The sequence below is a fragment of the Nomascus leucogenys genome, chromosome 10 (genome assembly GCF_006542625.1).
Source record: "Nomascus leucogenys isolate Asia chromosome 10, Asia_NLE_v1, whole genome shotgun sequence".
Taxonomy (NCBI): domain Eukaryota; kingdom Metazoa; phylum Chordata; class Mammalia; order Primates; family Hylobatidae; genus Nomascus; species Nomascus leucogenys.
The window spans coordinates 43,379,161-43,398,237 of NC_044390.1; the positions used below are offsets into that span (position 1 = coordinate 43,379,161).

A 19,077-nucleotide genomic window follows, 5' to 3' on the forward strand; every position below is an offset into this window, starting at 1 on the left:
GGAGGGCAGCGTCTGCTGCAGGGTCCCTACCCCTTCTCTGCAGGACTCTGCACCCAGTACCAGTGCCCACTGGGGCAGAGGAGTAAGCCTTCTGGCAGACTCTCCCTCCTAAACCCTTCTCGGCTGTGCCTACTTCTCACCTGCCCTCCTCCCTGGCTTCCCTTCCTCCAGCTTCTCCATTCTGCAGCCCAGGAAACCTAGAAAAGATCCTACCAGACTTAACTCATAAGCCCCACAGTGGAGGCACCGCAGGGTCTGGCCCTTGCTTCCCTTAGGCTGCCCCTCTCTCGCGCACACTCTCCTGGACGTTGCACCTTTAGAGTCCTCCAGTTGCCCCCCGGCCTTTGCTCAAGACCCTTCCCTTCTTAAACAAAAATCGCCACCTCTGCCCCGACCCTAGCCTGGGTCAGTCTCCCTCCTCTCCTCCCACGTAGTTTCTTTACTCCTATGTGTTCTTCTCCCGGGTGGGCTGGGAGGCCAGACCGGGGGCTGAACCAGAATCAAAGGTGTCCTCTGCTTCAGGACCTCCCTCCCACCACGCAAAGGCTGCAGTTGCTGCCCGCTAACCCGACCTACTGTCTCTAGCCGGCAGCCCGCCCATTTATCCTGGCCGAGCTCCTGGGCCCGCCCCTCTCCGGGAGCCCCGTCCCATCGGGGCTCCGCCCTTCCCCAGGTACCGCCCCTTCCCGTCCCATGGAGTTTGGCTCTGAAGGAGGTGGGTGAAGGACTCCAGGCTCCGCCCCCTGCCCCGCCCTTACCCCGCCCCCTGCACTGGGACTCGGAGGGGCTCAGCTGACGCCGCACTTCCCGTGACGCAGGTGCCGGGCTAACATGGCGGCGGCCAGCGGGTGAGTGCTGCACCTCCCTCGCTCTTTCCCGCAGGCGTGGAGAGGGGCATGGGTGTCCTGGCCGGACCGCGGGTGAGAGCTCAGCCGGGCTCGCTGAATGCCGCGGGTAGGCGCCTCTTCCCATCGGCCCAGAGTCCGAGCGCGGGTCGGCGAGCTGCACGCTCCGAGTCAGGGTCAGCGCGGGGGCCGCAGCTCCTCTCCACCCTCCTGGCTGGCTCCGGCCCCACCTGCCCACGTCTGGCGGCCCCACCGTGTGCGGCTGCGGTGGGGGCTGGGGTCGACACGCATGTTCGCTGCCAAGGCCCCCGGGTGGGAGGGCGGCGTTGCGAGGACTCCAGGGACCTGGGCGCTTTCCGGAGGAGGCGGTATTCGAGACGGACTTGGAATTCCCTTTTCCCAGCAGGGCACGTCCCCATTTCTTTCAGGGGTCAAATGTCACCCCCTCAGGGAATCCTTTTCTAACCATCTGTCCCACTTTTTGTGCCCTCATCATCACCTGATAAAGTATATAGAGCATTGTTTGTACTTGTTCATTATCTTCTCTGCATTTAGAGTGCAAGGACAGGTATGTTACCTGCTTCTCACTAGCCCAGTGCCTTGCACACAGTAGGTGCTCCATACTGGGCTGAATGAAAGAAAGCTGAGTGGTCATGGTGGGAGGAAGGGTGGATAGATGGGTTCACCGGAGCGTTGGGCGGAATCTCCCAGATAGGGAGCATCTGAACCCAGGGTAAGGACAAAGGTTGAGACTTCAGAGTGTTCTGGGGACAGGAGTACATGCCTGGGGCTGGAAGATGTGGTGTTCCAGGTGGCGTCTTCAGACTTTGCCCTGGGGGGCTGGGAGGGTTTTGTTACAAGCTGTTGGATCTGTTTTTTAAAGATTAGGCTCCCCTGAGCTATGTGTGAGTTCAGTGGGAGAAGGTGTGGGTCTCGTGATACAGTGGGGTAGGGGGGCATGGTGTAGGAGGGGGCAGTATTCCAGATGCCAGGTTGGAAACTGAGGTCAGAATGGGGGATCTGGTGGACTGAATGCATTTCTCTTTTTAAGATGCAGGGAAAAATGGCAACAGAAAGTGGGTTCTAAGGTGGCCCCCAAGGTTGAGGGAGCTTAGAGCATACAAATCAAATATTTTGTGGGCACCTGCTGTATTCCAGGAATAGCATTGGGCCTTCCCTTAAGGTACTCATAGGCCACTGGAGCAGATGGACACATGGGACTCTGTCATCCATCTGCTCGCCTGTGGTCTTGGCATTTGCAAAGGAGGGACATGAACTCTGAGCTCAGGTAAAGTGTGGGAAGGCTTCACTCCCTGGATGACTTTTGTGCTAGTCCTTCAGCAATGAGACTCCCTTCAGGTAGAGAACAGTGCAGACAAAGTCTCAGATGGGTGTCGAGGAACTCAGGGTCAGATCCTTGAATCCAGCCTGTGACCCTTTTAAAGGGTAGAATGAGCAGGCTGGTGCCCAGCTGTGGGTGTGCTGTCTCTCTGGTTAGGCTGGCTCGGTGCTCACAGGGAGTGCCAGGCGTTGCATTTGGGTTCAGGACTCCAAGCTGGCCTGAGACCTGCTGCTCTCCTGAAGGAACCAAGCTGATGTCTGGATGGGAGCAAGTCTGGAACTGACTGGATCCTGGAATGAGAGCTTTTCTTTTTCTCTTTCTTTCTTTCTTTCTTTCTTTTTTTTTTTTGAGATGTAGTTTTGCTCTTGTTGCGCAGGCTGGAGTGCAATGGCACGATCTCGGCTCACTACAACCTTCGCCTCCCAGGTTCAAACGAGTCTGCTGCCTCAGCCTCATGAGCAGCTGGAATTACAGGTGTGTGCCACCACACTCAGCTAATTTTTTGTATTTTTAGTAGAGATGGGGTTTCACCATGTTGGCCAGACTGGTCTCGAACTCCTCACCTCAGGTGATCCACCCGCCTCCGCCTCCCAAAGTGCTAGGATTACAGGTGTGAGCCGCTGCGCCTGGCCCCAGAATGAGAGCTTTTCTAGCAGAAACGATTCTCTGGGCCACCACAGAGGGTGGCTGAGGGAGGCAAAACAGAGTGGCAGGTCTTAGAGAGGTGTGCTATTGAGAGGGTGTGGGAGCTTCCAGAGCCTGGCAGTCTCCTTGGGAAGAGCCATCCCAGTCTGGTATGGGGCTTTCCCGTGGGTACTTTGAGCCTGAGGTTGACCCCAGTGGCTTCCTTAAGAGCAGAATGATTAAGTATGTTTCCTGCAAAGCTCAGCTCCTAGCTGCACTCACAGGACAGATCATAGAGTCAGGCATAACGAGGCATGATGCCAGCAAGTCATGGCCATTGCCATGGGCTCCCTGGGAGTTGGATTTGGCTGTCTGTAGAATCCTACCAGAGCCTGGGACAGAGGGGGTCCATGAGAGTTCCAGGTGACTGGGGTGTGCCCCATATGATTTGGGGAGTAGGGGAAGCCCTAAACTAGCATCTCATTCAATTTGAAACTCAAGAATCTACTCTGAATGCATCTCTCTTTTTAAGATGCGGGGTGTTTCAGGGTTGATCCTACTTTCTCTTGCTAGCCTGGGTATAGGCTTCAGGTTGAGACAGAGTGCTCTGAGGTCACCTCCCATCCCCTCATGGAGAGGCGTCCGTATCCCATGGCACTTGGTGGCACTGCTGTCTCCTTGAGCAATGCTTTGAGCTTTCCACAGACAGGGTTGATAATTTGAAATCTGTCAGCTCCAGCCAGACCTGTCTGCATCTGCTCGCCTACATGGCTTTTTCCATTCCCTTCTTCGCTTGCACACTCACCCACTAGCCCTGGAATGCTCTTGTCCTCTATGTGATTGTTCACATATTTGCAGGCCCGGCTCAGATGGTTCCCTTTCCCAGAAGCTTTTCCCAGCCCTCTGGTAAAGGCTTAGTGCTCGGAACTCCAGAGCACTCAGTTTTCTCCCCAGCAGTACACATTTCCACGTCTGCCCATTGTGGGTTAGGAGTTGCTTCCCTTCATGCCTCTCCTAGCATCCTTAGAGCCCAGGGGTTCTGTTGTATCCCCAGGGCCAGTCTGTGGCTGCCCTGTGATTGGTGCTTGGTGAAATGAATGAAAAGGGGATTTACTCTAAATTAGTCCAGCATCCCATCCTGCTTTCCTGGGAGACTCCCAGTGACTGAGGGAAGGAGTCATGGTGGGGAATAGGGACAGAATTCCGAGGAGTAGGATGAAGAAATAGCTTTAATTCTTTAACTGAGTGGCTCCCAGGAGCTGTTGCAGAGCCAGAAAGAGGCAACAAGTGAGCTGCTCTGGGCGTGTACCTCTGTTGGGCCATAGGTTACACTGGAGTCAGCATTCTTCTGGAGAGTCTTCTGCAGAACTCACATTCTGGGTCAAGAGCCCGACCTCACCCTAATGTGAACCTTGTGCTCCAGGAGCAGAAGACTCAGGCCGACTCTGGGGGCTGGGGACGGGTGGGCCTGTGGGAGGCAGGCTGGCCACTGAGTATCCCTGTGCCTTCCCTGCCTCTTTCCCAGGTCCTGACTCCACACAGCCCTCTCTTGGTTTCTGTGTATGCTTGGCACCCCGATCCTCCCCAGGAGAGAGAGGTGCAAGGTAGAGGTTGCTGGCCAGTTGCCTCGAGGTCCTCTTCAACCATGGCGACCCTCTCGAGCCTGGCGCTTACGGTCCAGTGCCCACTGGGCTGCCCAAGCATCTGTCTGGTGCCTGGCCCCACGCTGGAGGCTGAGGGGAGGAGGTGGCTGGTCCTTGGCTAGCCTCTCCTACTGGGAGCTTAGCGGTGTGACCCTATCTAGAAGTGGCTCCACATTTTTTTTTTTTTTTGAGAGGGAGTCTTGCACTGTCACCTGGGCTGGAGTGCAGTGGCGTGATCTTGGCGCACTGCAACCTCTGCCTCCTGGGTTCAAGTGGTTCTCCTGCCTCAGCCTCCTGAGTAGCTGGGATTACAGGTGACTGCCACCATGCCTGGCTAATTTTTTTGTATTTTTAATAGAGATGGGGTTTCATTATGTTGGCCAGGCCGGTCTCGAACTCCTGACCTCGTGATCCACCTACCTCAGCCTGCCAAAGTGCCGGGATTATAGGCGTGAGCCACCACGCCTGGCCAGTAGCTCTACATTCTAGTGCAGAGATCTTTCCTTGTCTATGCGGTAGACCCCACGGGCATCAGTGAAACCTACGCACCATTCTTGGCATCAGGTTTTTTTTTTTTTTGAAACAGAGTCTCGCTCTTTCACCCAGGCTGGAGTGCAGTGGCTTGATCTCGGCTCACTGCAACCTCCGCCTCCCAGGTTCAAGCGATTCTCCTGCCTCAGCCTCCCGAGTGGCTGGGATTATAGGTGTGTGCCACTATGCCCGGCTAATTTTTGTATTTTTAGTAGACACAGGGTCTCACCATGTCGGCCAGGTGGTATCGAATTCCTGATCTCAGGTGATCTGCCCGTGTCGGCCTCCCAAAATGTTGGGATTATAGGCATGAGCCGCCGCACCTGGCTGGCATAATGTTTTTAAATGTATGAAATAAGTACATAATATTACAAAAATAAAACCCAATTATATGGAAATACAGGTATCAAAATGTTATATAAATTTGAGACAGGGTCTCGCCCTGTCCCCCGGGCTGGAGTGTAGTGTTGCAATCTCGGCTCACTGTAGTCTCCGCCTCCAGGGCTCAAGCGATCCTCCTGCCTCAGCCTCCCGGGTAGCTGGGACCACATGCACAAGCCACTATTCCCGGCTAATTTTTGTGTTTTCGGTAGAGATGGGGTTTTGCCATGTTGCCCATTCTGGTCTCTAATTCCTGCCTCCCACAGTGCTGGGATGATAGGCATGAGCCACTGCGCCTGGCCTAACTACTTTAACTTTGAAGTTGTGAGGAGCAAAAGTGGTATTTCGAGATACTGGAAGAGCAATAACGTGATATTAAAATACCTTTGATTTTTGGTGACAGATGAACGTGCACTGCTGACACTGAGTAGTTTATTGCTTATGTTAATAACTGAAGAAAATGTGAATTTGAATTGGCGGTTAGAGAAAATGAAGGTATAGCTTTTTCCCATCCAAGTAGATGGAGCCCCTGAATTTGAAGATGAATGCTTGGGGGTCCCTAAGCCTTAGGTAAGAGCCCTGCAGGTGGCTGTTGAGGAGAGGGTGGCCCAGTACTGATATAGGTGTGTGGGTTGTATGGAGACAGAGACGGCTTGCAGGGGCAGTGGCATCATACCCTCCTTGGGGACTGGCCTCAGTCTTGGTCACTCCGTTCTTGGTCCTGGGCTGCTCATGGGTCTTGGTTATTGCCAGGGCAGCGGGGGTCCTGGCCCCTGGGGCTCAGAGACTTGTTCTGTGGGTCTTTGAGGCCCTGGAGCTCTTGTGCCTTGTCTGTCTGCAGCAAAGCATGACTTATTTACTGTGGGATCTGGGGATGATAATGGCTTTTGCCTTTTAAATTCTGGGTGCCAGTTAACAAAAGCTGCAGCAGAAACCTGTTAGAGATGTTTTATTGGTGCTACATTTGCTGAATTTGCAGGAAGAATTCATCTGTGTTGACTCTGAGCCTGACAGTCTCTCTGGGGGCTTGGTTTATGCCATGGGAAATCAAAGGGCATGTCTCTATAAAACTTTACTCCTTGGTGTCCTGTAATTAATGACTGTAGCATATTGCCTTGCCTGGTGGCTCAGGCTAGCCATTCTTATGCCCAGAGCCCTGCACAGGGTGGGTTCTGTTCTGGCGGAGCCCCATAGAGAAGTAAGCATGGTTGTAGATTTTGTTTGCAGTGGCAGCTGAGTGCTCAAGGAGAAGGTGGCTTATCAAGTTTTCTGCTCAGCCCTTAGGATCCCAGTCTGGGTGCCCTGAGAAATTTGTTCTCAGAAAGTTCTGAACAAGGGGAAGGCCAGCCCTTCTGTGAGCATTACGGGTGGGGGCATGGTGTCAGGCCATGGGGAGCCAGCACCTGTTGTGATTAAGGAGGGCGGCCAGGCAGGGAGAGGGGAGTGTGGGAGAGTGGGCTGGGCTGGGCTATGCAGGCTGGTGGCAGAGGATGGGCATTTTCGGCCGGTCATGCTATTCGACGACTGTGGCTGAGGCTGTCCATAGCAGGGCCTCGGTGTCATTGCCCCTATGCTGTTGGGGACTCTGCAGAGACGAGTTTTGCCTCTGTGCCCATCCCACCATGGGGTTTCCTGAGTGAAGGGAAAGGGCGTGGGAGGCCGGGGGGGACATCTGAGCACAAGGTGCTGGTGACTGCACTTTTAGTTGCTGACGGCATGGCCGTCTGGGATGTGGTCATGTTTACAAACTCTCACCAACTTCCCTCTGCCCTTTCATCCCAGTGGCTGAGTGTGGCAGAAAAGCAGCCCCAGCCCAGAGGAAGCTCTGGCCGCTAGTGTCCACTCAGCCATCTGCTCACCCTTCTGGGAGGGTAGGAAGGGCACGTGGGGGAGTGGGAGGGGGCTCTAGTCATGTCAGCATGTGCGGCTGCTTCTGACCCTCTACCCTTCCTGGGCGGGCTGGGGCTCCAGGGCTGCTTCCTGCCCCGCTGCAGCTGATGTGGCATCTTCTCATCCCACAGCTGTGTGTGTGGCCCCGTGTGTCATTCAGCAGATCTGTGTTGAGCGTTTGCTGTATGTCAGGCTAGGTGCCAGGCGAGGGCACGGCAGTGACCGAGGCAACCTGGAGCTCCATCTCCCAGTGTTTCCACCCAAGGCGGCGGGCCGGAGAACACCAGGAAGCACCAGGCAGCACCCGCTGCGTTTAGGTTGGAAGGTGCTGAGTGCTAAGTGTTGTGTTAGCCAGGGACCTGGCCCCACATTCGGAGTTTACTCCAGGGGGCCACTAAGGTGAGTTGAGAGAGGGGACGATATGCAGAGCTGTGTGAATGTTAAGGGAAAGCAGGCACATGAGGCTAGGGGCAGGAGGAGAGGGAGGAAGACAGTGGAAAGAAGAGTGGGGAACCTGGTCAGAAACCCAGCAGGGGCTGTGCTGTGGGGCAGGGCGGCGTCATCAGAGCAGTGGGCCTGGATGGAGGGGTACCCCCAGCCATTTAGTTCCAGGGTCCCCAGGGAGGGAACCAGGAGAGTGGATCCACTGTCTTCCTCCCTCTCCTCCTGCCCCCAGCCTCATGTGCCTGTCATTGGCTCAGTGCGCCTGGAGGCAGGAGGCAGCGTGCATGCTGACGAGGTCGGGTAGGTAGGCCTCTGGGCACAGTGCAAAGGGGTGTATCTGGAGGGCAAGTGGGGAAACCTCAGGCCAGGGACTAGTAGGGGGTCGGGCAGGGAGAAGAGTTGCAGGTTCAAAGAGGGAGGCCGGGGAAGACCATCCTGAAAAGGTCGTATTGGAGCCCAGATGTGCAGGAGGTGTCACCTGCTCATGTGACCCTGGCAGGAGGGTCACGGCCTCTGAGGGTCCCATGTGAGGTGAGTGTGAGAGGTGCCCCAGGCCACTTCCCCATGCTGTGCTGTGAGGGCAGATTTCATCCACAGCTTCACTGCAGTCCTCAGGCAGAGCTCTCTGCTCACACCAGCCCTGGGATGTCCCTGCCTCCTTGACCTCTGTGCCCACCCACTGCCCTCTGGCTGGAGAGCCTGCAGGGGCTCCCTCCTGCACACCCCGCCCCTGCTTTCTCCTCCTCCACCTCATCCCCATTCTCTCTCCACACCCAGCCTCCAGCCTGCTTGCTGAGACCACCATCCATTTATTCATTCATTCCATAGATACCGACACCTGCTCTGTCCCTGCCCTCAGGGAGCTTACATGTTACCTGGAGGGCCAGCAAACAAATAAACGAAGAGTGATGGGGGCTCTAGAGAGACACAAAGAGAGCTGGGGGATGGGGTGGGTAGGAAAGAGGCATTTCTGCAGAGGCTGGGTAAAAGGGCATGGGATTCTCTTGGGAAGAGCATTCCCCACAGGGCACCGCAGTGGCAAAGGCTGGAGTGTTCTGGGGGTTTAGGGAAGGGCGAGGATGCCCGTGCTGCAGCAGAGGAAGCCAAGGGTGAACTGGGGGTCTGGATCCCTCATGGCTGGGGAGTGAAGTCTGCACTCAGAGAAGCCAGCTGGCACGGGGTTGGGCAGGGAGTGTGTGCTGGGACTGGCATTTTGAAAGGGCCCTTCCGGCAGAAGGTGCAGACCAGGCCACGGGGAAGCTGGGGCCAAGAGCACTGTTGAGAGTTTCCTGCAGTTGTCCAGACAGGACATGGGGAGGTGGCCCTGGGGATGGGGATGTGCACTGAGGGTAGACCTTGCTGGTGGCCAGGAGGTGGGATGAGATAGGAGGCCGGGATGGCCTGTGGGACTGTCCAGGTGCAGGTGCTTTGTGTCAGGGGAGGCTGGGGAGGAGCAGCTTTGGTTCAGGGCCATCTTCTGCCTGCTGAGGGTGGCTGATGGGTCTGTGAGTCTGGAGCCGGACATCATCAGTCTGCAGATGCAGATGGTCCTTTGAGCTGAGGGACCGGGTAAGCTCAGCTGAGCTGAGGGAGGGAGCCAGTTAGGGAAGAGGCCCCGGGGTTGGGCCAAGCTGGCCTCCAGCAGGGAGGCCAGGGGCCTGGCTGGTAGGGAGCCTGACTGGCTGCTGTTGGAGAAGGTTTCCGCAGAGAGAGTGGCCCCCAAGGTCATGGGCACCAAGTGGCCAGTGAGGACTGGGGACCTGCTGCAGATTCAGGAGCGTGGGGGTCACTGTGGCCTGCTGGGCAGTTGGTGAGGGGGCAGAGGAGCAGGGGGATGGAGACAGGACAGCATGGGTGGTGGAGGGGAGACAAGCCCCTGTGGTCCTCAGGGGGATCAGTGAGGGGCTGTTTCTGGGTCATAAGCGGGTAGAGCTTGGGCAGCTTGCCCCGAGCTGATGGGGGTCCCACAGCAGGCTCGGGCCTCCGGTCACCCTGACCTCGGGTCTGGGCATGCTTGGAGATGCTAACAGAGGCCCATGTGGCCGTGCGTGCTCTTGTCTCTGCAGACCCTCATTTTGGCTGGGGAATGAAACGCTGAAGGTGCCGCTGGCGCTCTTTGCCTTGAACCGGCAGCGCCTGTGTGAGCGGCTACGGAAGAACCATGCTGTGCAGGCCGACTCCATCGTGGTCCTGCAGGGCGGGGAGGAGACTCAGCGCTACTGCACCGACACTGGGGTCCTCTTCCGCCAGGTGAGCCTGCCCCCTTGGCCACAAGTGAGCGGGCGTGTGATGGTGCTGCTGGCCTGGGCAGGAGTTGGAGGCCCCAGCTTGGCCAGTGCTGCCCCTTGTGGCCCTCCCTCAGCCTCTGTTTCCTCACCTGGGACGTGGTCCAGGGGCTCCTTGAAGATGTAGAACTTGAAGATGTGGGGCGGCCGGTGGCCCAGCTGCAGGAAAGCAGCCTGGCCATGGTGGCCGTGGCTGAGAGTCACTGGCAGCACTCAGTACCCAGGCACAGGAACATGAGGACACCCACCCAGGAAGACTGTGAGGCTCTGAGCTGGGCCCACTTTCACAGATCTTAGCATTATACCCATTTTGCAGATGAGAAAACTGAGGCTCAGAGGGGAAATGACTTGCCAAAAGGTGGAGCTGGGATTAGAACCTTGTCTTCCAACTCTAAATCTAGTGCTGTTTTCTCCCTGCTGCCATGCCCAGAGCTGGAGCCTGACCACAGCAGGAACTTCAGAACCTCTCTGGGGCAGGCAGAGCCTAGGGAATGTGTCCATGCAGCATCCTGGCAAGAGGAGAAATTGGAATGCGAAGGGGAGCCGAGTGTGGAGAGGATATGGGAAGGCGTGACTTCCCTAGCTGGACCCTGTCGCCCCAGCAGGCCATTGCTGAGCGACCGCAGACTGTATTTTTTTCTTTACAAAAGCACCTTCTGCCTGAAGGGTCCCGTCTCTCCACTCCATTGTTCACGCAGCTGCAAGCCTGCAATCCCATGGCTGTGAGAAACATGGAGGTCTAAATAAGTTTTCTCTGGCTAGTCTTGATGCTTCTCCAGTTTAAATATTCTGTGGCTTAAAAACCGATTTCCTAAATTCAGCTGTTGGCTCCCTTTCTGATGGTATGCAAGGCTAATTTTGGAAGAGATCCTCCTCCACCATACCTTTATGACGTCCTTTTAGCGCAGCATTCATCCCTAAACACTCAAGTCATCAGCCGTCCCTGGGGTGGGAGAGGGAAGTAAGAAGTCTTAAATGGAGGAATCCATTTCCGTGCAGATATGCGGCCTGGGTGTCGGAATCCAGGGGGCGTCTTGCCTGCCTGCACGTGGCAGAGAGGCAGGGCTGAGCTGGACGTGTGGTGCTGCTGGACGCCCTGTTGTGGGCCTAGTGGGTGGGGATACAGGTGGGCTCGGGCACATGCCTGAAACCCACAGCGTCAGGGAGGGCTCCCAGCAGGGTAGAGGAGCTGCCAGGCTGCCCCCTGCCAAACTACGGGAGGATGAGCCAGGGAGTCGGGTGCAGAGGGGAAGGGATGTCTGGGGCTGGGAGGATGTCTGGGGCTGGGAGGCTGTCTGGGGCTGGGTCTGACAGGAGGCTGTCGGTCTGAGCTGGTTCTCTGGGGTGCTGCGATGCAGCCACCGGTCCGTCCTTGCACCTCATGTTCCACTGGCTAACAATAGTTCTTGTTCCCGCCACAGGAGTCCTTCTTTCACTGGGCATTCGGTGTCACTGAGCCAGGCTGCTATGGTGTCATCGACGTTGACACTGGGAAGTCGACCCTGTTTGTGCCCAGGCTTCCTGCCAGCTATGCCACCTGGATGGGAAGGTAAGGAGCAGCCTGGCCAGGGCACCGTGGCTACCAACCATGGGCTGGGGGTGGGAGGGGGAGGTGGGATGAGAGAGCGGGGTTGGGCCTGGGGACGGGGAGGAGGGAAGAGCTGCAGGAGGAAGGGCATGCGGTCAGGGCTGTCACAGCTTGCCTCTCGCCAGAGCCCTGCACCCTTGGTTGGGAAGGGATGTTAGAGCTGGAGTATGACTGTGTGGTAGGAGTTCATTGAGAAATTATTTTAGGTAGATAGAGAGGAAAAGGGGTCCTTGGGAAGTTTTCTGGTAAAGCCCCAGCTCCTAGAGCCAGGCTGGCAACCTTTGATAATGCAAATACAGGCCATTAGAAACTGGGTCCACCCAACAGGGCAATTCCCAAGGCCTTCTTGCTCTTGCCCCACATGTTCCTGGCAACATGGCCGCCCCCCATGTGTAGAACATCCCCAAATATCCCCACGTGTGTAGAACATCCATGGCGCCCTGCATTTGCATATTAAAAGACTAGGGTGGGAGAGCCAGCTTTTTAGTGGGCTATGTGAATAACATTCATGGTCAAACCAATCCCCTGAGCCCTATGTAAATCAGACATCTCCCCCTCCAGCCTCTGCGTATATACCTGGCTGGTGTCCACTGCACTTGGGGACCTCCTCTTTTGGCTTTGGAGCCCCCCTCTCTCTGTCTCTGTATGGAGGAGCTTCTGTCTTCTCCCTTCCTTCTTGCCTATTAAACTCTCTGCTCCTTAAAACCACTCCACGTGTGTCCATGTCGTTTTCTCTAATTCGATTTGAGACCAAGAACCCTGGTGTTCCTCCACTCATCAGAGCCCTGTCAACTGGGAGCCTTGTTTGTTTAGAAGTGCAGTTTGTTAATCCTGAAATTCTAGCTTCCCCGCCCTGTGAAAACGCCTGAGGGTTTGTCCCTGGCAGGCCGTCACTTCTGCATGGCATCGACAGGTGTGGCATGGCCCTGTGCGTGCCTGAGGGTGGTGGGTTGGGTTTGGATCAGGGAACCCCTTCTCTGAGGCCCGTCGCTGATATGCTGGGTGTGTTATTTGCTGCCTTCCTCTGGGCGCAGCGCAGGTCCTGCCCTCCCAGCTCACCTGTGAGATAGAGCAGAGGCTCGGGCTGCTGGGCACCCTCCTCCACCCTCCATGGTGCCTGCTGTTCCAGGTACCCGCCACTGCCGAGGAGCTGTTGTGCCTGCTCAGTGGTGCAGGGGCAGACACTGTACTTAACCAGGGAGGTTTGAGGTGATCAGAGGATCCCGCTAAATGCTGGCTGCCTCGCTGCGTGTCATCTCCGCCTGGAGAGTGATTATTCTGGGCTAATGTATAAATTGCAGGCTTTGCTGCCTGGTGCCCCAGAACGCTCATTACCAGGTGGGCTGGAGAGGCTGTGGCTGGTTTGAGTGACAAGGCCCCTGGCTGCCACAGGGACTGGGCTCTGTGCCGAGGACTGGGGCCACAGTGGAGCTTCCCCTGCTTCCAGTGCTACCCTCCCCTCACCCTCCCTTCAGTGCAGACTCTGTTTCTGCCTTCGTTGGCCATGGTGTGTGCTGCTCCTGCTATCTCAGGGAGAGGGGTTCAGGCTCACAAGTTGGTGATCATTCTGCTCTTAGGCCGCTTGGCAGGATCCCAGCCTGGCAAGACTGGGATCTTTGCTGGGCAGGACTCAGCCTGGAGCACAATTGGCCGCAGAAGAAAAGAGGATTGTTTCTCCTGGGGGTGGTCTCCTGTCTCGGCCCCTGGGAAGAAGGGAATGGAGTGGACACACCCTGGCCGACTGCCTTTGGGGCTTCTGCCGGGCTGCTCCTCGGAGGCCCTGGCCTGACGGTGCCTTCCCATCCTGTCGTGATCTTTATCATCGACCTTTATCCCATTCCCGGTGGAATCCTTATGACTGCCCTGTTACAAAAGAGGAAATGGCTCAGCATGCTGGTGTGACCTGTGCAGGTCCTCCCGCCAGGTCTTGCTGGAGCTGCAATCGGAGGCTGAGCTTGCCTGCTGGCTCAATGTGGCTTCTGAGAGGCTGTGGGGCTTGCGAGTGGGTCTGGTCATGTTTGGGGCTCCAGTTCCTTCCCTGTGATGCCGCTCTGGAGGCCCCCCGGGACTGGAGTTACAGTGCTGGCCACTGTATCTGTGACACTGACATGAGGCAGGGATGGTTCCAGGAGGCAGATTGTCTTGTCCAAAAATGGCCACAGCAGTGTTTCTGGACACTTGCTGTCTGCAGGTGACATCTATTTCCTTCCTGCCTGTCCCAGGTCTGGGCCTCATGACGGATGTGGCCGTGTTGCTGTGTGACGTCTGAGGCTAGACTAAACTGCACTGTGGCTTCCACCTGGTTCTCTCCCATGGGATGCTTGCCCTGGGAACCCAGCCGCCACATCATGAGGAAGCGCAGACTCCCCGCGGGGGGACCCCAGCCGCCAGCAGCACCAGCCGCCAGCGTGCATGAGGCCCAGCCTTCCACCTGCTGAGGTCCTAGATGTGGAGCAGAGCTTTGCTGTCCCCTCGGGGCTCGGTCCAAATTCCCGACCTTCAGAGTCCATGAACATGATCGGTGGTTTTGCACTCCACTAAGTGTTGGAGTTGTTTATTCCCCAGCCGTTGTAAGTGGGACAGCAGGGACGAAGAGTTTAGGTCTGCTTTCTGCAGGAGGATTCTCCCAGCATCCCCTCTCCACCCAGAGCAGAGTTGTGGCCTCAGCCTTTCTTGCAAGGGGCACAACTCAGGATGAGCGAGGGCACCTGTGCCAGGGGACCCTTGGCTCCAGGTGACACCTGCAGTTTTGACCTGGCTGCCCTCTCAGCCTCCTCATGGCCCTCACTGCTGGCTCAGAGCCTGTTGACATGTCCCACTGCTCAGAGAAGTAGCTCAGCAGTCAGGTCAGATGCCTCCTCTGTGAGATGTGGGGATGGACTGAGAAGGAGAAACAGCTTCAGGGAGGGTCTGATCAGGGCCTCAGCAGGGCCCCACCTGGGGTTTCCAGGGGTTTCCAACAGGGGTCTCCCCTGTTGGAAAAGGCTGTGTACATGCTGGGCAGGTCAGATCAGGCAGCCTTGGTCCCAAGGGGGCTTCTGGCCCCATAGCTGAGAGGTAGACCCTTGTGTCCTGCCATCCTGGCTCCCTACCACAGCCACCCCCAGCAGGCCTCTCCGTTCCTCCGTCCTGGAGTGACCCTGTCTGAGTCTGCACATCCTGAGCCCTCAGGAGAGAAGGCTCAGTTGTAACAGAGCAGTGGTGGCGAGGTTGACTGTGTGGGACTGGAGCTGGGGAGTGGCCAGATCTGATTGCATACGGCTGCTTCCAGCCGCTCCTGGAATCAATAGGGCACCAGGAGCGAGGCTGACGGGAGTACCTGGCCTTTGCAAGCAAAACCCACCAGACTTCACATTTGACCTTCAGCTCCTCAGCTTCCTTTTGAGTCCCTATCTGATGGTTTTTGAAAATCCATCTGGCAGATACTGCGATCCAAAGTCGCCCAGGGAAACGACACCCCCGTCTGCAGGATCTGCTGCTTCCTGCGGAAACGGTCTTGCTGTTGTCAGGGTTGCAGACGCCAGGGGCCGTGGGCAGCCTGAGGCCGGCCCACTCCTCACCCCAGGCCTGTTCTGGGATGGGGAGGGTGGTAGCTCTGAATGCATTTTTATTCAGAGTCTCTGCTCACAATAGTGTGTGGTGTCTTTTTGATGTGAGAGCATTTCCCATCGTTTTTCATCGGAGTTGGGCTTAGAGGAGGGTGGCTTTGGCTATGGGCCTCTGTGAGTCAGCACCCCAGGCAGCTTCGGAGCCCAGAGTTGGGGAGCCAGTTTGACCAGGTCGGGGGACCCTCCTGGAACCTTTGTAACACGTTCCATCCCCGGCTCTGGGTATGCAGGGAGGGGCGCGGGGCACTCAGCCTTCCCAGGGCCATCCATACCCACATCTTGTGTGAGAGATGGATGCGGGTATGGTGGGAGGGTTTGCACATGCATGGTGTATGTGTGGGGGGCTGTGTGTGCATATGGAGTGCATACCTGTGTGTGGTGTGGTGCATGTGGAGGGGTGGGTACGTATGGATGTGGTGTGGAGAGGACGTATGTTGGGGTGTGTGTGAGGTGTGTGATGCATGTAGAGTATGTTGTGTGTGGGGGAGCATGTGCTGTGTTTGTGGTGTGTAGGGTGTTTGTGATGGGGGTGTGTGGTGTGTAGGGTGTTTTGAGGAGGGGTGCATGTGGGTGTGCATGTGCTGTGTTGTGTGTGTGTGGTGTGTAGGGTGTTCATGATGAGGTGTGTGTGTGGTGTGTAGGTTTTTTGTGATGGGTGTGTGTGTGGTGTATGGTATGCAGGTTGTGATGGGAGTGTGTGTGTGCTGTGTTGTGTGTGGGTGTGTGAGGTGTGTAGGGTGCATGTGAGGGAGTATGTGTGGGCATATGTGTGCTGTGTTGTGAGTGGGCGTGTGGTGTGTAGGGTGTTTGTGATGGGAGTGTGTGTGGTGTGTAGGTTGTGATGGAAGTGTGTGTGTGCTGTGTTGTGTGTGTGCGCTGTGTAGGGTGCATGTGAGGGTGTGTGTGTGTGTGTTGTGTAGGATGTTTGTGATGGGGTGTGGGGGGTATGAGTGTGTTGTGTGTGGGTGTGTGTAGTGTGTAGAGTGTGATGAGGGTGTTTGTGTGTGTGTGAGTGGTGTGTAAGGTGTTTGTGATGGGGTGTGGTGGGTGTGAGTGTGCTGTGTTGTGTGTGGGTGTCTGTGTAGTGTGTAGGGTATTTGTGATGAGTGTGTGGGTGTGTGTGTTGTGTAGGGTGTGATGGGGGTGTGGTGGGTGTGAACGTGCTGTGTTGTGTGTGGATGTGTGTGTAGGGTATAATGAGGGTGTGTGTGTTTGGGTGTCTGAGGGGTGTGTAAGGTGTTCGTGATGGGGGTGTGGTGGGTGGGAGTGTGCTGTATTGTGTGTGTGGTGTGTAGGGTATGAGGGTGTGTGAGTGGTGTGTAAGGTGTTTGTGATGGGTTGTGGTGGGTGTGTGTGCTGTATTGTGTGTGAGTGTGTAGTGTGTAGGGTGTGATGAGGGTATGTGTGGGTGTGTGTGGGTGTGTAAGTAGTGTGTAGGGTGTTTGTGATGGGGTGTGGTGGGTGCGAGTGTGCTGTGTTGTGTGTGGGTGTGTGTGTAGTGTGTAGGGTGTTTGTGATGAGGGTGTATGTGGGTGTGTAATGTGTAGGGTGTTTGTGATGGGGTGTGGTGGGTGTGAGTGTGCTGTGTTGTGTGCAGGTGTGTGTGTTGTGTAGGGTGTTTGCGATGAGGGTGTGTTGTGTGTTGTGTGTTTTTCCCAACTCTGCCCCACTAAGTGTCCCGAGGATCGAGGCTTCCCCAGCCTCTCTGGTGCCTCCCTCCCACGCTCCCTGTGATTGGCAGGGTGTGGGGGGCCCTCTTTGCCGTGCAGGCCTCTGAGAAGGGGCTAAGGAGCGCCTTCAGCTGCTGCCCAGGCGGTTTGAGGCACTGACCCTGGGCAGGCCTGGTCACTGGACCTGGTCTCCAGCCTCCCAGGCAGCACTGTCCCCTCTGTGGCCCCTGCGAGGAAGCTTGCTTCGGGAGTGGTCTTTGGGCGTAGGCACCTGCGTCACTGTGGCAAGGTCTGCTTTTGTCTCTGACCAGCTGATAACATCCTCAGATGGCTGCCGGCATCCACCGCAGAGCAAGTGCCGCTGCCTTCTGTGGAGAGCAGAGTGAGAGTCAGGGAGGCAGCATTGTTTGTAGCTGAAGGCGGGCCGGGCCGCGGGAAATGGATGGTGACGGCTGTAATTTGGCCCTATTACTTATTCATTAACCGCATGCAGGTGGTCAGCCAGCCGGCAAGACCTGCTTTTTGAAATTTCGTTTTCTAGAGGGCTCCTCGTGTCTGCGCTGTGTGGCATTAATTTAATGTCTCCTTCCCCTCCGTGGCCCCCACAGGTGCTGGCGGTCACTGCAGAGTGTGCAGTCATGGGCTCTGACTCTGGGGACTGGGAAAGGCCTCTCTCATTTATGCCAGGGCCCAGCTGGGGTCCCTGGATGCTGACCCCTGTGGAGGACGAGAGCCCCTTTGAGTAGGAGGACTTCTCCTCTCTCCTCCCAAAGCTATCTTTGGCACTTGAGGGGAATGTGTGTGGGGTGACAGCAGCTTCTCTGCTGACCCATCCTCTCCAGTCCAGTAATTTCTTTTTTTTTGAGACAGAATTTTGATCTCATCACCCAGGCTGGAGTACAATGGTGCGATCTCGGCTCACTGCAACCTCCACCTCCCGAGTTCAAGCGATTCTCCTGCCTCAGCCTCCTGAGTAGCTGGGATTACAGCCACCACACCCAGCTAATTTTTTTGTATTTTTGGTAGAGATGGGGTTTCACCATGTTGGCCAGGCTGGTCTTGAACTCCTGACCTCAGGTGATCCACCCACCTCGGCCTTCCAAAGTGCTGGGATTACAGGCGTGAGCCACTGTGCCCGGCCTCCAGTCTGGTTGTTTCTATCTAGACTTCCCAGGCGATGGGACCTGACATGAAGTACCGTTGCTGGACCCCAGACTCCCCACGGGGCAGGGTGCAGGCTCTCCCTCTGAGTGGCTGCCTCCTGCCCTGGCCAGCCTGGCCTCAGGGAGTCCAGAGCCCCTCAGGGGCCTCTCCAGCCAGCTTTGTAGCGCTTGTGTGGCCACACCTCTTCTTTTCTCATCAACCCCACCAAATCATGGTTGCCAAGCCTTCGGTGGCTGGTTTGATGTGGGAGTCTGGCACGCATACCCCTTAGGATGACGTTTAAATGGTTTTTACTATAATTAGCCCCCAAACATGAAAAATAAGTACTATCTAAACTTAATTATCTCTGCCCTTTAAAAGAGAATGAAATGCGCAGTTCCCAGAAAAGCTGCTTGCAGCTTTTCAGGTTTTATCTGTCGAATGGCTCTTCTGTTGAGAACCAGACCTCCGGCTTGGGAGGTGCTTTTTGGCAGGAGGGGCGGGAATGCACTTCCTGGTGGCTTCCCTCTGCACAGTTGGGGTGAGTTGGGAGGTTTCAGGCCCCTAACGGGAGTGGAGGTGACAAGATCAGGTGCCACACTGATGGCTGAGATGCCCCTCTGTAGGGCGCTGGCCTCAAAATCAGGTCCTTTGTACTTCCCCAGTCTGCGGTGAGGTTGCCTTCCACTCCTGTCACAGCTGGAGGCGATGAAGGGAGCGGGGGCTAGAGGCAGAGCTGGGAACAACTGAGGACACAGGGTGTCTGTTATGGAGCCAGAAAGTCCGAGTTGATGTGTTGATTCCAGCCACACGTTTCGCTGATGGCCCTGCCTTTTATATTTCTGACACATGCTTTTGTGCTGGGCTGTAGGGTCAACTCAGTGCTGAGAGTGTGGTTGCTCAGCAGCAAAGGGTCTGCAGGCTTCCCTTGAGCCAGCTGCACAATAAGCCCTGCGTCTGGGGCCTCCGGAGTCCAGGCGAGGCGCTCGTCATCAATTCCTGCCCCATAACTGCTCGAGGCCGTGCTAATGGAGGTGTCAGACCTTGGCCATTTAACTTTTGAGTCCTGTCTCAAATGCACAA

At 56.3% G+C, this 19,077-nt stretch overlaps 1 protein-coding gene across 2 annotated transcripts in view; it reads left to right on the forward strand.

The window, feature by feature from the left end:
- The first annotated feature begins 696 nt into the window (after positions 1 to 696).
- Positions 697 to 19,077, forward strand: part of PEPD (peptidase D) — a 136,963-nt gene continuing 118,582 nt past the window's right edge. Inside the window, exons 1-3 of one of the 2 annotated variants that reach the window (XM_030820236.1) lie at positions 697 to 848; positions 9,767 to 9,950; positions 11,407 to 11,534. In XM_030820236.1, coding sequence (XP_030676096.1) covers positions 832 to 848; positions 9,767 to 9,950; positions 11,407 to 11,534 — 329 coding nt within the window. In that variant the 5' untranslated portion in view covers positions 697 to 831. Of the gene's footprint in view, positions 849 to 2,626; positions 2,662 to 9,766; positions 9,951 to 11,406; positions 11,535 to 19,077 lie in introns of those variants that run through there. The other variant, XM_030820234.1, reaches the window with a different exon arrangement.